The 13286-nt window shown below is 36.3% G+C and overlaps 1 protein-coding gene across 1 annotated transcript in view; it reads left to right on the top strand.

Annotated features, from left to right (window-relative positions):
- Positions 1-13286, top strand: part of TOX (thymocyte selection associated high mobility group box) — a 292226-nt gene that overhangs the window by 260945 nt on the left and 17995 nt on the right. Inside the window, exon 6 of the mRNA XM_079124819.1 lies at positions 11425-11505. Coding sequence (XP_078980945.1) covers positions 11425-11505 — 81 coding nt within the window. The remainder of the gene's footprint in view (positions 1-11424; positions 11506-13286) is intronic.

Raw genomic sequence — 13286 nt, 5'->3', positions numbered from 1 at the left:
CATTAAGGATATTGGTCTGAAATTTTCTTTCCTTGATGAGTCTCTGTCTGGTTTAGGTATCAGGGTGATATTGGCTTCATAGAATGAGTTTGGGAGGGTTCCCTCCTCTTCTATTTTATAGAATACTTTGAGAAGTATTGGAATGAGCTCTTCTTTAAAGGTTTTGTAGACCCAGCTATCTCACTCCTTGGCCTATACCCAAAGGACTTAAAATCAGCATACTACAGAGATACAGCCACATCAATGTTCATAGCTGCTCAATTCACAATAGCCAGACTGTGGAACCAACCTAGATGCCCTTCAATTGATGAGTGGATAAAGAAACTGTGGTATATACATACAATGGAATATTACTCAGCCATAAAGAATGATAAAATTATGGCATTTGCAGGCAAATGGATGAAATTGGAGAATATCATGCTAAGTGAGATAAGCCAATCTCAAAAAGCCAAAGGACGAATGATATCGCTAATAAGTGGAGGATGACACATAATGGGGGGAGGGAGGGGTTAGTGTTAGGGTTAGATTTAGGGTTAGGGAGGGGGGCAAGTATGGAGGAACGAAGTACTGTATAGAGGGTAAAGAGGGGTGGGAGGGGTGGGGGGAAAGGAAAAAATAACAGAATGAATCAAACAACATTACCCTATGTAAATTTATGATGACACAAATGGTATGCCTTTACGCAATGTACAGAGAAACAACATGTATCCCATTTGTTTACAATAAAAAAAAAATAAAAATAAAAATAAAATAAGTCATTGGAATGACTATGCAGATGTATGTTATGTATTGAAAATACTGAGTTGCATTAATGATCTACTAGCCTCCTAATTTGGTTATTGATAGAAACATTTAACTCTCTTCATCATGTCCTGAAAAGTAGGTAAAAAACAGAAAATCTCAAATCTATTTATGTATCTAGAAGAATCTATAACCTGTGACTATACATCACCATCTATAATACATAGGGTTTTATTTAGCACTTTTATTATTTATCTCATTTGCTGTATTCAATACTCATGGGTATCCAGATTTTGCAGATTGTGAAATTGTTTTATTCAAGAGATATTTACTGAGCACTTATTTTCCAGACATTATTTTAGGCATAGGAGATATGTCAGAGAACAAGCTCTATTGAAATTTTGTCTAAGATTATGTGAAATTATTATGACTGAAACTTGTCACTTAACTTTCAGTTGTTTTCCTGACAAACCCTTTGGAATCAATAATAATCATAATGGTCAAACCAGTTGCGAAGGAAACATAGAACCGGGCCCTTTGGCTCCTCTTTCCTGTGTCAGAGCTGTCTTCTGTCCTTTCCAAGACTGCCAGTCTGAAGGAATGCCTTCATAGGAGAGTGTAGGCCCCTGCCCTATGGAGTGCTGTGCTCTAAGAGTCATCTTCAAAGATGGAGAACACACCACCGAGGTTTTCTGTGTATGAAATTAAAATATCCATCTCCCTATTAATAGGGTAGTTGATATTGTGTTGTGTGATTCTAATTAAAACCTAACATAGTTGTTTCAGGATTTTAGAGCTGTTTTCTATTCTAACTCAGATCAATTTGCTTTTCCATTTCCAAATCTGAGGTATGTTTCCGAGTGGTTGTGGACAAAGTGGAATTTTACAGAGATTTCATCCCTCCACTTAGTAGAGCATTGCCGAGTGACAAACTAACTGCATGTCCATCAGGAATCTCAACCCGTCTGGGTTCTCTGTCCTACCCATGAAGCCACATAAAAGGACACTCTTCTCTGTCTGCTCCAGTAACCCCTCTGTATATGCACTCAGCTTTAGTACCTTTCAACTGTTTTCCTTTTTGAGATAGAATTTCCTTAAAGAAGCTTCCAGAAAGCAATTTCCCTCCCTAAGGACTGCTTGCTGCAACTCTTGTTCTTGAGAATATATGCATGATTTCCTACTCAGCCCCTCTTTCCTACCCAAAATTCAGTAACTGAATGGGGACTATTGTTCCCAGGCTCCTTGGTGCTGCCTTGGCTTTTACTTTGTCAGAAGTTTTATAGGAACGGCAATCCCCTCTACTAACAATCATCTTACGACCTTTTTCTAGTCCTCTGATCCCATTTTTCCTAATTATTTCCTACATTCGAGATCAGTGGTTTTAAAACAGGGAGATTGGTGAAGGTCTTCCCTAGTCTAGGATTGGTCCTTTATATTACCAATATTAAAAAGAAGTACCTATTGTTTCTGGTGGAAAAGAATAATGTTTATATGTCAAAAATCAGGTAGTTCCTTAATGCAGTTTATATAAATCAGTGAATGAATTTCTTCCCACCGATTCTGTTGTAATATAACTTTTTGTTTTTAACATAGCAAAAAGGAGGGCTGGACTATAATTCAGTGGTAGAGCATTTTCTTAGCAAGAGCAAGGCCCTGGGTTCAATCCCCAGTACCACAAAAATGAATAAAAATAGCTAAGATAGAAAGGGGAATATTAAGATCATACCCCACATCCTTTTTTGTCTGATCATGTAAGATGTTTATAGACACAAAGAATATGAGATTGACTATCAACTGTGATATTAAAAAGGAAAATTATTCCCATTCTCCTATTCTGGTTTTCAAAATTGAGGCCAAATCTTTCTAATGCAGACAGGATTATAAATATAATGTAATATTTAAGACTTTTAAATGGCAGCTATATAATGACAAACATTTTCCCTTTTTCCTCTTATATTTTAGTTCTAATTGAATAAGTAACTCACAATAAGTCTACCTTTGGGATTTCTCTTCATGGAAATAGTTGAGGTATTTGAGGGAGAATTCATTTTATAGAGGAAGGATGAAATTGCATAATAAGTGACCTATATAACTCATTAGGTATTAGAAAGCAATCTCATAATCAAAATCTAATTACTTACAAAAGTTCTGCCAAGATTGTTTAGGAAGATACACTGAGAGAAATAACTCCATGTTTTGTTCCATATAAAAAGTAAATGTTTTAAAATTTGAACACTTATTTCAGAGTTATCAAAACAAGGTATTGGGAGCAATTTGGGTCACCCTAAGATGGTTTATCCCCAAGCCTGATGCTCCTTTGACTTAATAGGGATTTGACATAGCCTATTCCTTCCTCATAAAAGATGATCTTGCTTAATAAAGAAGAGTAAGACTGCAGATTATGCTAAAAGGTTTGGTTTATGACACACACAGGATGCAGGCCCATCCCAGGGACAAGCAAAGGAGGGTCAAATGCATGAAATCTGATGCTACTTACAAAAGGGAGCATGTTGCATCAGACAGGCCACCTCTGCTGCTGCCGTCCCCAACAGTTTGCAAGAGTTGCCAGCAAAGCAAACAAGCCTGCCTCGAATGCACGTTTGGGCATCCAGAAAATTTCAGAGAAACATCCCAAAGTGTTATTATGCTCTATTACCACCTGTTCTCTCCCATTATGTTGACTCATTGTGCCAACATACTATAATATCTGTTTCAAACTTAAATTAATTGTGCTTTATTCTCATTTAATATTCAAATTGGGGAGCATGCATACTGCTATGTATTTTTAAAGGAATATTCTTAGAGCAGATTAGAGGCTTACTATTAAACCTCATAATTTTGGACAAATATGCATGTTACAGAACAAACCCACATGGTGTTTTCATCATTGTGTAGGCAGCTGGTTCCGGTAGAAGGCTAAGTTTTCATGTGCCGCAATTGTTTGAAAATCCTGTTGTCATAATAGCCCTCAATTACAAATAGTTACAACTATAAACACAAACTGGGCAAAGTGGACAAAAGTATTGATGACTTTTGGGGGGCTCAGAAAATTACAATATTTAAGGAAAACAGTTATTAGTGGGATTACAATTGAGTGTTTTCTTGATAGCAGCAGGAACGTGACTAATAGAGCCGCCGTGTGTTTACATCACCCGCTTCCTTGTTGTGGAGGATAGACAGGAATAAGCCGCTGCAGATCTTTATTTTTCAGAATCCATGGCGGGTGAGAAACTATATGTACTTTGGTTTCTGCAAAGAATCTTTCAAAAGAAGAGAAATCAAAAGGAAGCTGAAAGAAGCGATAAAAATCCTCCAGGAACACAAAACCTCCCTCATGAATCATTCCTACCAAAGCCACTGAACAAACTCTACATATCAGAGATCTCTCCATTTTAATACTTTGGAAGATGGTGCTGAATCTGGAATGGAAAGAGAATTGTGTTTGGGATTCCAACCGGGGGTTTTAAATGCTAATGATTCCTAAGACAATGAAGAGCCCATTTCAGAAGCATACCAAGTTGTTTAAAAGGCACCAGATGGAGAAAGGGGAATAAAACACAAGTATTGCTGTGATGTTGGTCTTTGCTACTTATCTTTCACTGACTGGAACCTACAGAGAAAGAAAAAGAATAAGTTAACAATATCACGCCCTTTGTATTTGAGCTCCTTGAGTTTCAGCAACCCTCAGCATATTTTTTATGAGGTTCCAGCTAAATTTCCTATTTACTTCCATGGTTTCTAAGTTCTCAGATTCTGGTCATAAGTACAATAGGACCTGGGTTACACAGTGACAATATAGAACAAATCAAACCCGACAAAATTAAAAAGCCAATTTGTCTTTGAAGCAGAACAATTTGGTCCAAAGAGGGATCAAGGGTTCCTGACTCCTTTCTAGCCATGGAAAGTCATCTTAAATCAGAACCAGATGTAAATTACTAAATGAACCTTAAGTTCCTAATTGGAGACACAGTTGGGCTGTGAGACATTTAGCAAATTACAAACAAAATGTTCTTGTTTACATTACATTAAATGGCTTTAAAGCTGCAGCCAAAGAGCTAAATAAACATGCTGTTATACTAAAAATGGAGTGGAAAGCCTATTCAGAGTCTGGTGCTTTGGGGGAGACCGGGACCCACCGGTGCCCAGAGAAGGTATTTCTATAAATGCTGGTCCCATCCTGGAAAAAGAGAGTGGATCTACCTGGAGTTGCAGAGCCTAATGAGCAGATATCACTTGCAGGGGACCTTCTGAGTGCTGTAACATATGCCTTCTTTCAGGATGCATAATTCATATCCAAAGATATTAGCCACAGCAGTTCAGCTCAATAGCAGCACCTCATTATTTTATCTCTCAGTATTTATTCCTATGTTTGACGCCTCATGAAATTACTGTTAATGTGTTTATATAAGGGCAGATCTGACACAAGTGGGAAGAATGTAATTTCCTACTCATTCTTCCCTGCTGCTGCGTCCTCTTCCCTGGTAGAAGTGGCAAGTGTAAATAGTTAATTTGCTTCAATTATGAGCCTGTCCTGCTAAATTAGAAGCAGCAGGGATATGAAGAGCCAGAATTATACTTAGGAGGCAGCTGACAAATCCTCTGAGCCCACAGAATCAAATCATTTACTCCTCACTGGTGCTCAAACACCCACTACATAAATGCTGCCAGGGGTTTTTTCCCCCTTATCTTATGATAAAATTTGGATTTTATGTCAACAATACTTAAGGTTAAGGAAAATCCTATTGCATTATACTATTCACACACATTTAGTGTCCCGATTCTTTTAAGACAAGGAGTAAAGGATAGGTAAAAGAATTGTTCATTGAAAAATTATAGTATGTAAGTGATGTTTATATTCATATAAATTTGAAACTGAGCAATTAAATTATGACATGAAATGGTGAGCATATTTTATTTCTGAAACCCAGGTACTCACCTATGCAAAAAAGTATTGGTACATCAGTGTTTCTATTGTGTACCAGCATGGATATAAACATACATAGTACTCATATATAAATATACACTATGGGAACATATATTTCACTTGAAAGTTTCCATGAATTTCAAATGAAGGGAGATAACTCCAACATGATACTCATTCAAGTCTGATGTGATTTATGTATTATTTGTAACGATGTTTGGGGTGGGCTGTATATCTATCAAATCTCTTATTTCCATGGATGTATGTTTTCTTTTAGAAGATGTAATTTAGTAATTTGTCCTTAGCACTCATACTAGTGCTGATTCATAAAAGGAGAACTCCTATTCCATGGATTATACACTCAATAAATAGTCATGCACCGCATAACCCCACATAGACACCAATGGTCCCATAAAATTATATTGCCTAGAGACATTGTTCTTTAAGTGCATCCTGTGATGTTCCCACACTAAAAATATCACCCAATGGTACATTTCTTAGACCATATCCCTGTCGTTTAGTGATATGTGATTATATTTCATGAGCACCTACTATGTACCATTACTTCCCTGGGTGCTGGGACTTCAGTAGTCAACAAGAGACCAGACCCCTGTAATTGTGTGCCTGACAGAGGTGCCAAAGGGAGTTCTTGCCACTAGGAGGAGCCATTGAGCAAAGATGGATATTTTTTGCCCGATTAGATTCACACCATGGTGTCCCCTGCTGTATACAGGCTTTAAGACATTGGGCAAACTGATTGTTCATTCTAGTCGGAATTATCCGTAAAATGGGGATGATAATGCCAATGCAATATTCTTTCGTGGGGGCGATGGGGAACTGGGAATTGAACTCAGGAGTGCTTTACCACTGAGTTATATCCCCACTTCTTTTTATTTATTTATTTATTCACTTATTTTTATTTTGAAACAGGGGCTTACTGAGTTAATGAAGGTCTCACTAAGTTGCTGAGGCTGGCCTGAAATTTGTGATCCTCCTGCCTCAGCCTCTGGAACTGCTGGGATTACAGGCATGCACCACTGAGCCCAACCAATGCAAAATTCTTATTGGAAAAACTAAAGATCATATATACATATGTATACACATATACACACACACACATACACACACACACACACACACACACACATACACAGTGCCTGACAAATGAACACCCACAAAAAAAAAAAAAAATGCACCCAGTCAAGGCAATTTTTAAACACCATTTTTTATTCCATAGCTTCAGTATCTTGCAACATAGTCAGAACATAGTAGACACTCAATCCACGGGCTAAAAGTAATTAAACATCATACCTACCTAGCCATCCTCACTTAATAAATCAGCAGATATGTCTTGTAGTCATTTTTTAAAGCCAGGAGCTTGCTTCTTTTCCTACCATTCCAGAAACAGATTACACCAATATTATTGAGACTCTTTAGATGGATCAAAAGTGTTCAACGGCAAATTTTTTAACCCATCATGTAATGTTTCCATAGCTCTGAATGCAACTTTGTAAAATTCTTGATTTTAAGCCCTTAAGAAAATGCCAAGCAAATAACATAAGATGGAAATTTAACCACACTGAAGGATTAAGCGCTATATAAAAATAGATGCACTTGCTCCAACTGACCTGCACAATAACAGCCTTAACCAAAGGTACATACTCTAAATTTCCACAGCATAGCAGGGAATTGTGATTAAATTATTCTTCTTTATAATATTTGAATTTCCTTCAAATAGGAAATCGTAGTGAAAAACACATTGGAATTTAACCAAACTGAAAAAAAAATTAGGTTTTTCTACAGTATTTGAATAGAATCCAGAATTGGAAGAATTTTACACTTTTCGATTATGACTGTAACAACTGTTGAAATAAACCACTAGTAGATATTAAGGGCCAGAGCAGAAAAGAAGGAAAAAAGCAGCAGTATTTATAAGACGTTACTTTTTTGTATGAGTTGGATGGATTGTTTGGGGAAGGAGAAGAAAGCAAAAGAGTGAAAGTACAAACTATGTAAGAATTTTTTTCTGTTTTAGTCTGTTGCATTCATTGACATGGAACTGCTGATTTTAATTAGAGATCGTCAGTCTCTAAAAACATATACATGCTGGTATTTAGAGCATTTAAAAAACGACTCAGTGAAGCACTGGGTCACATGAACAGGATTTCAATTCTCCAGAATTGCTATTTTATGTCTATCTATGTATGTTTTAGTTTAGCCATTATATATGTTTTAGTTTAACCACTCAGATGCAGTCCTTAGATAGGATATGGTCGCTTTCTTGGAATAACAAACCACAGCGTATAACTAAGTTAGGGCAGGATGAATTCAAAAGTGTTTGGATGAGCTGGGGGAAAATGATAAATGATGTATTATGATTTTTAAATCCTCATCTGGCCAACTTTGCACTTTATTTCAAACAGCTGTGGACCATTTGGAAGCCATTTTGTAGCTAAACTGAGTACTAATATTTACTGTAGGAATCACATACCTTTAAAATATTTGTCTTTCCCTGAGAGAGAGAGAGACTGTTTCTTTCTGAAACTTAACTCTGACATAAATCAGACCCATCCTCATAGGTTAGGCTTGTGCACTTGATCGTGGTGGTGTTCATTCATTGCCAAACACAGTCCTGAGAGCTCATTGGTGTCTGCAAATAGAGGACTTTCTCCATCCATAACTGCAGGATTTTAAACATCTTTGAGAAACACTTTACTGCAATTTTTTAAATATCTATTCTAAAATAAGAATTTCCCCCACTGTCCTTGTGTGTCAGTAACGCTTACATATCGTTCTCTCATATTTGAAGTCTTCGGACAATTCCATTAAATATAAAATCCAAACAACATCCTAGTCCGATTTTAAAAGGTAACATCAGAAGAAATACACAGTGAGTAGTATATTGGAGTCATTAGGTAGCTCTCAAAGGTGGAGGTTCTGATTATTGTCAAGGAGATCACCTCAGATTTTAATTCTGATCTGGGCTACTCCCCTTTAAACACAATTACAGAAATATACCTCCTGAAATTACCCCCTTTGAATTCTCCCTCTGAACATCTGCAGCTATTCAGGAAAGAGTGGATCCATTAATCCAATGTAATGTGATGTAATGAGTTTACTCTTTTCTAAAGTGGCATTTAGGCACTTACACGATGATCCCAACATAGCCAATCATCAATAGCCAATAGGGAGCCATTTATAGAAAACAGAGAACTCTGAATGCTAGTCAGGTATCCCATAACAACATCGATCCTGGAGCGAAACCAGGGCACACGTTCAGCCTGAAATGCATGGAGTTACCACCTTTCTCCCCTGGTTGTTAATCAACAAATTTCAGGAAAGTTAACACTTTGTGAAATGTTAGCTTCCAGGAGCCCCATGAAGGATAGTATTGTAGTAACACTGTTGTTGTTTCAATAGAAACTCAATGAAAGAAAGATGAGGGATGCTAGAATCAGGCCATCTGGCAATACTGTCTTATCTGCTGCTACTTAGAAATGACACTTTGGGCACTGCTGTCAACCAAAGTGTGTTCTGTTTTCCTTTGGAAGCTAAACGAACCCCTGTTAACTGATGGGGTCACCTGGAGTAGCATATTAATAAAAACATGATACAACTGTGTAAGGTACACAAATGTGTATTGCCATAAAAGATATATTTACTAAATATTTGCTTCTAAGTCCTCAATAGGATTTCTATCTGTGTGGGAGGAAAACCCTCTCAGACAGTTTTAAGGTTTTAAAAGTAAATGTAAACTTTGTCAGTTTGAGGTCATTAATTATAAATTGTGTCTTGGAAAGAGGTTTAAGGAAAATTATAAACAGAAGTCTCTATCTCAAGATTTCTACTTTTTTGTTTAAAAAAAAAATAAAATAAGAGATATGGAGTATTGTTCAAACCATTCGCTCAACCCTAGCATTCATTTGTTTTCTTGTGTAAATTTTCCAAAAGGATTTGAATTCCAATAATTTGAGATCCAATAATCAGTTCAATAATTTAGAATACTCTTATAATTTCAAAATACTTCCATACTTGATTCAAAAGTTTTCTTGCCTTTTCACTCTAAAAAATATTAAAACTCTTAAAAAGAATTTTTTAAATTTCTTGAATAGAATTTTTAAAATTTCTTTTGTTTCCTATTTAGTAATGATGGCACAATAATCATATGATTAATATCGCACTAATTCTTTAGGCTTTTTAAAATTGGCTTTTATGGGGCTGGGGAGATAGCTCAGTCAGTAGAGTGCTTACCTTGTAAGCATAAGGCCCTGGGTTACATCCCCAGCACCCCCCCCAAAAAAAATTGGCTTTTATACCAAAATGCCAGATGTAAAAGTCAAGACTAAAGGCCTACCTACAAGAGAATAATTAACACATTCATTTCATGAGCTCCTCTTATAATTCTGTTGACAAGGTTATTCATTTGTTTACCTTAAGTAAAATGATCTGCTTTAATTAAAATATTCATGAGTAAATAATATTTCTCACATTTGAATTTCGCAGTTGGGTACTGGGCTTTGCAACCCACAGTCATCATTAGAAACCAGAAATTAACCTCTTCTGCCAGCTGGCAGATATTTGGTCTCTAGACATAATTTATATTTAAATACTCTGAGGAATTCTAAAGCCACTTTTCAATACTAAGCAGTGTCTGGTTTTGAGCTCAGCAGTACAAAATATTAGCCAAGCCTTGTGCCCTGCTATAAAATTCAAGATGTGGGAAATTTAAAATAGTCATATCAAAGAAAACACATTTCCATTTCCACAACCAATGTTGAAAAATATTTTTTTCTTTTGGGCTGATTTCAAAGATTGCCAAACATATAGTCTAAAACCTCAGAAGAATCAGTTTAATGGCAGCAGATGACCATGTGTGTTCACAGTGCTCATCTTTCACTTTCCAATCTAACAAGCCCTCTCTGTTTAACTTTGCAATGTGACCTTTAGCATGCAGGCAAGTCATTTTTCCATTCTTTGGCTTCATTTCGGATGATTTTGCTTTTATTTTTCAAGATGATTTCCTCTCAAAACTGAAAACTTCTGTAAACAGAAATTCATTTTAGACCATTTTTGCCTTTTCAGAATGAGGTGTTCACAGATCCTTGTCATCCAGGGGTTTTGTTGAAAAGGAAATGACCTACGCAAGACTGACATGCATGTGGTCCTCAGCTGCTGGGGGTCCCTGTTCCACTCCCACATGTGTTCTTGGCTGTGACCCCTGACCCCTAGAGTCTTTGAACATAGAACCTCAATGCAGAAAATCTTTAACTAGTGATGAACTTACAAACTCTATTACATGTCCTTTGATTGGCTTATGGAACATGATATGTCATTTTTAATTTCTGTCTTTGTTTTCGTATTTAGCATGGAACATATATATTCAGGTTTAACAATATTGTGGAACTGTCTGCCCATCATATAAACATGAATACCTTATTTATTCATGTGTGGTTTCCCTGGGAACCTTCATCAATATTATCTATCTAAGCCAACTACTTCTGCTGCTCTCAAAGTAACCCAGATAAAGTCCTTTCATATGCATTATGTAAAACGTAAAAATTTAACATTTATTAATCTTATCTAGTCTATTGCCGGTCTTCTTTCAAATTTGTTTCCGTAGGAAAACACAATCTTCAGGGAGATATATTTTATTATATTACATAATTATATGTATGTGTGTGCAATTACCATTCAGTATTGTATGTCTCTGAAAACAAAAGCAGATGCACTTTCTAATTTAAGACTCTTTGTTGTTGTCACAGGTCTATAAAAAGAAAACCGAGGCTGCAAAGAAGGAGTACCTGAAGCAACTTGCGGCATACAGAGCCAGCCTTGTATCCAAGGTAACGTGCAATTGTGTGGCATTGTGACGGATTGTGGCCATCTCCGTGCAGACTTTGATAGTCATTTAAAAACATAAAAGATCACTCTAGCATTTGGCACAGTATTCTTTGTGGGGGAAAAAAATACATCCTAAACAAAGCTATATGTTATGGAAATATTTGTTCATCACTAAAAGACCAGAGCAGCATCCTCTTGGCCTTTCATAAAATGCTGTCCACCTATGAATTTTTGGTTTGGTAGGGTAGTCACAGCACATTCTTAATCCTTGCCAACTTTCCATTTCTCCATAGCCAACTCTTAAATCGCCTCCCCTCCTTCCCATTGGCCTTACCTGAGGAGATGCCAAATATTTTAAGTTCCAGCCTCATTACATCATCATTAAAGAAATAAACTGGCCAGGAGGGAAAGAAATAAATCACATCATTTTGTTTGAAAATAAAAATACCACTTAAAAATGTTTTGTGCTTCAGAATATCTTAAACACCAAATCCTGCTGTTAGAAATACTTGAGAATTGACTCAGTTTAGTCTCATATTAAAAGTGCATTTTCCTTCACAGAATCCTCAAGGAGGTGACTGCAGAGAGACTGACTGGGTTGAGTCTAGAAGGACTTGGCACTATGTCAGCTCAAGTCCGGACTTGGCTGTTACTTTGTTCATTGTGGCCCTGGGGCTCTGGACTTCATCTTATTCACGCATGAAATACTTTCTTTTTTTTCATACACAAATATTCATTCCCATGCTAACAACTCTAAAATAATTATGTAAAGTAACTTCTTTTTGAGGAAAATATGTGCAAAAATTGATTGATGCAGAAAAAAGAAAAAAAGATGCAAATTACTAATAAGGAATTTCAGTAGTGTTTGTCTAATCCAACTGCCTATCTCACTTCTAAAATATGATATTGTGAGAAAACCTAGTATTCATGAGTTAACCTTCTAATTCTCTTGCATGATCTCAGTCTGGAGCTCACCCTTGCTAATTCATCTAACTCCTTTTGAAGTCATTTATATTTTCTACTGATACCATTTCACATCTTTGTGTGTGTGTGTGTGTGTGTGTGTGTACATATATGTAATTCACAGAATGTACATAAAATCATAACAAAATTTGGTGTATATATATGTATACATATATATATATATATTTCACAGAATGCATGTAAAATTATAACAAAAAGTAAATATCCAAATATTGGATCCTTCCAGTCATTACTCATATTGATATTGCTACAGATCAATATGCCAAAAATATAAAGGAGACTTTGAAAAACTGAACTCTCCCTATCTCATCCAAGATAAGTTTCTTTTTGAACATTTTTAATAGAGTTACAGAGCATTTTAACACATGAGAGAATCAATACAGGAAGTTTCAGTCCTGATACAAAGCTCTCTGGTTAATGACATGCAGATTGCCAGAATACTATAGTACTGACTAAGCCTTTACTTCCAAAAGAAGTGTCCTCAGATTTGCTCTTAGCTGCAACTTTTCTCACTATTCAGTCTCAGAGCTGCAACCCCCAGTATATGGCAATTTATATAAACGCTGCGAATTGCCGTTTCTACATTTAAAAAACCAAGCACTTTTTTTACAGCTTACTCTGACATTTTTCTTCTCTTTGGCAGTAGGAATTTTGCTAGAGCTGTTGAATCTCTATTTGTGTACAACTATCTATTATGATATACAAATTGAAGGAAAGTTACAATCACTTTCTCCAGGTTGGAAAAAATGATTCTCTTGATGCTGTACGTGAGCAGGTATTTGTTATATAACCCTCTACA

This window comes from Sciurus vulgaris (genome assembly GCF_902686455.1).
Source record: "Sciurus vulgaris genome assembly, chromosome: 1".
NCBI lineage: Eukaryota > Metazoa > Chordata > Mammalia > Rodentia > Sciuridae > Sciurus > Sciurus vulgaris.
The sequence above is the reverse complement of the archived record's forward strand: the minus strand, read 5'-3'. Positions and strand labels throughout refer to the sequence as shown.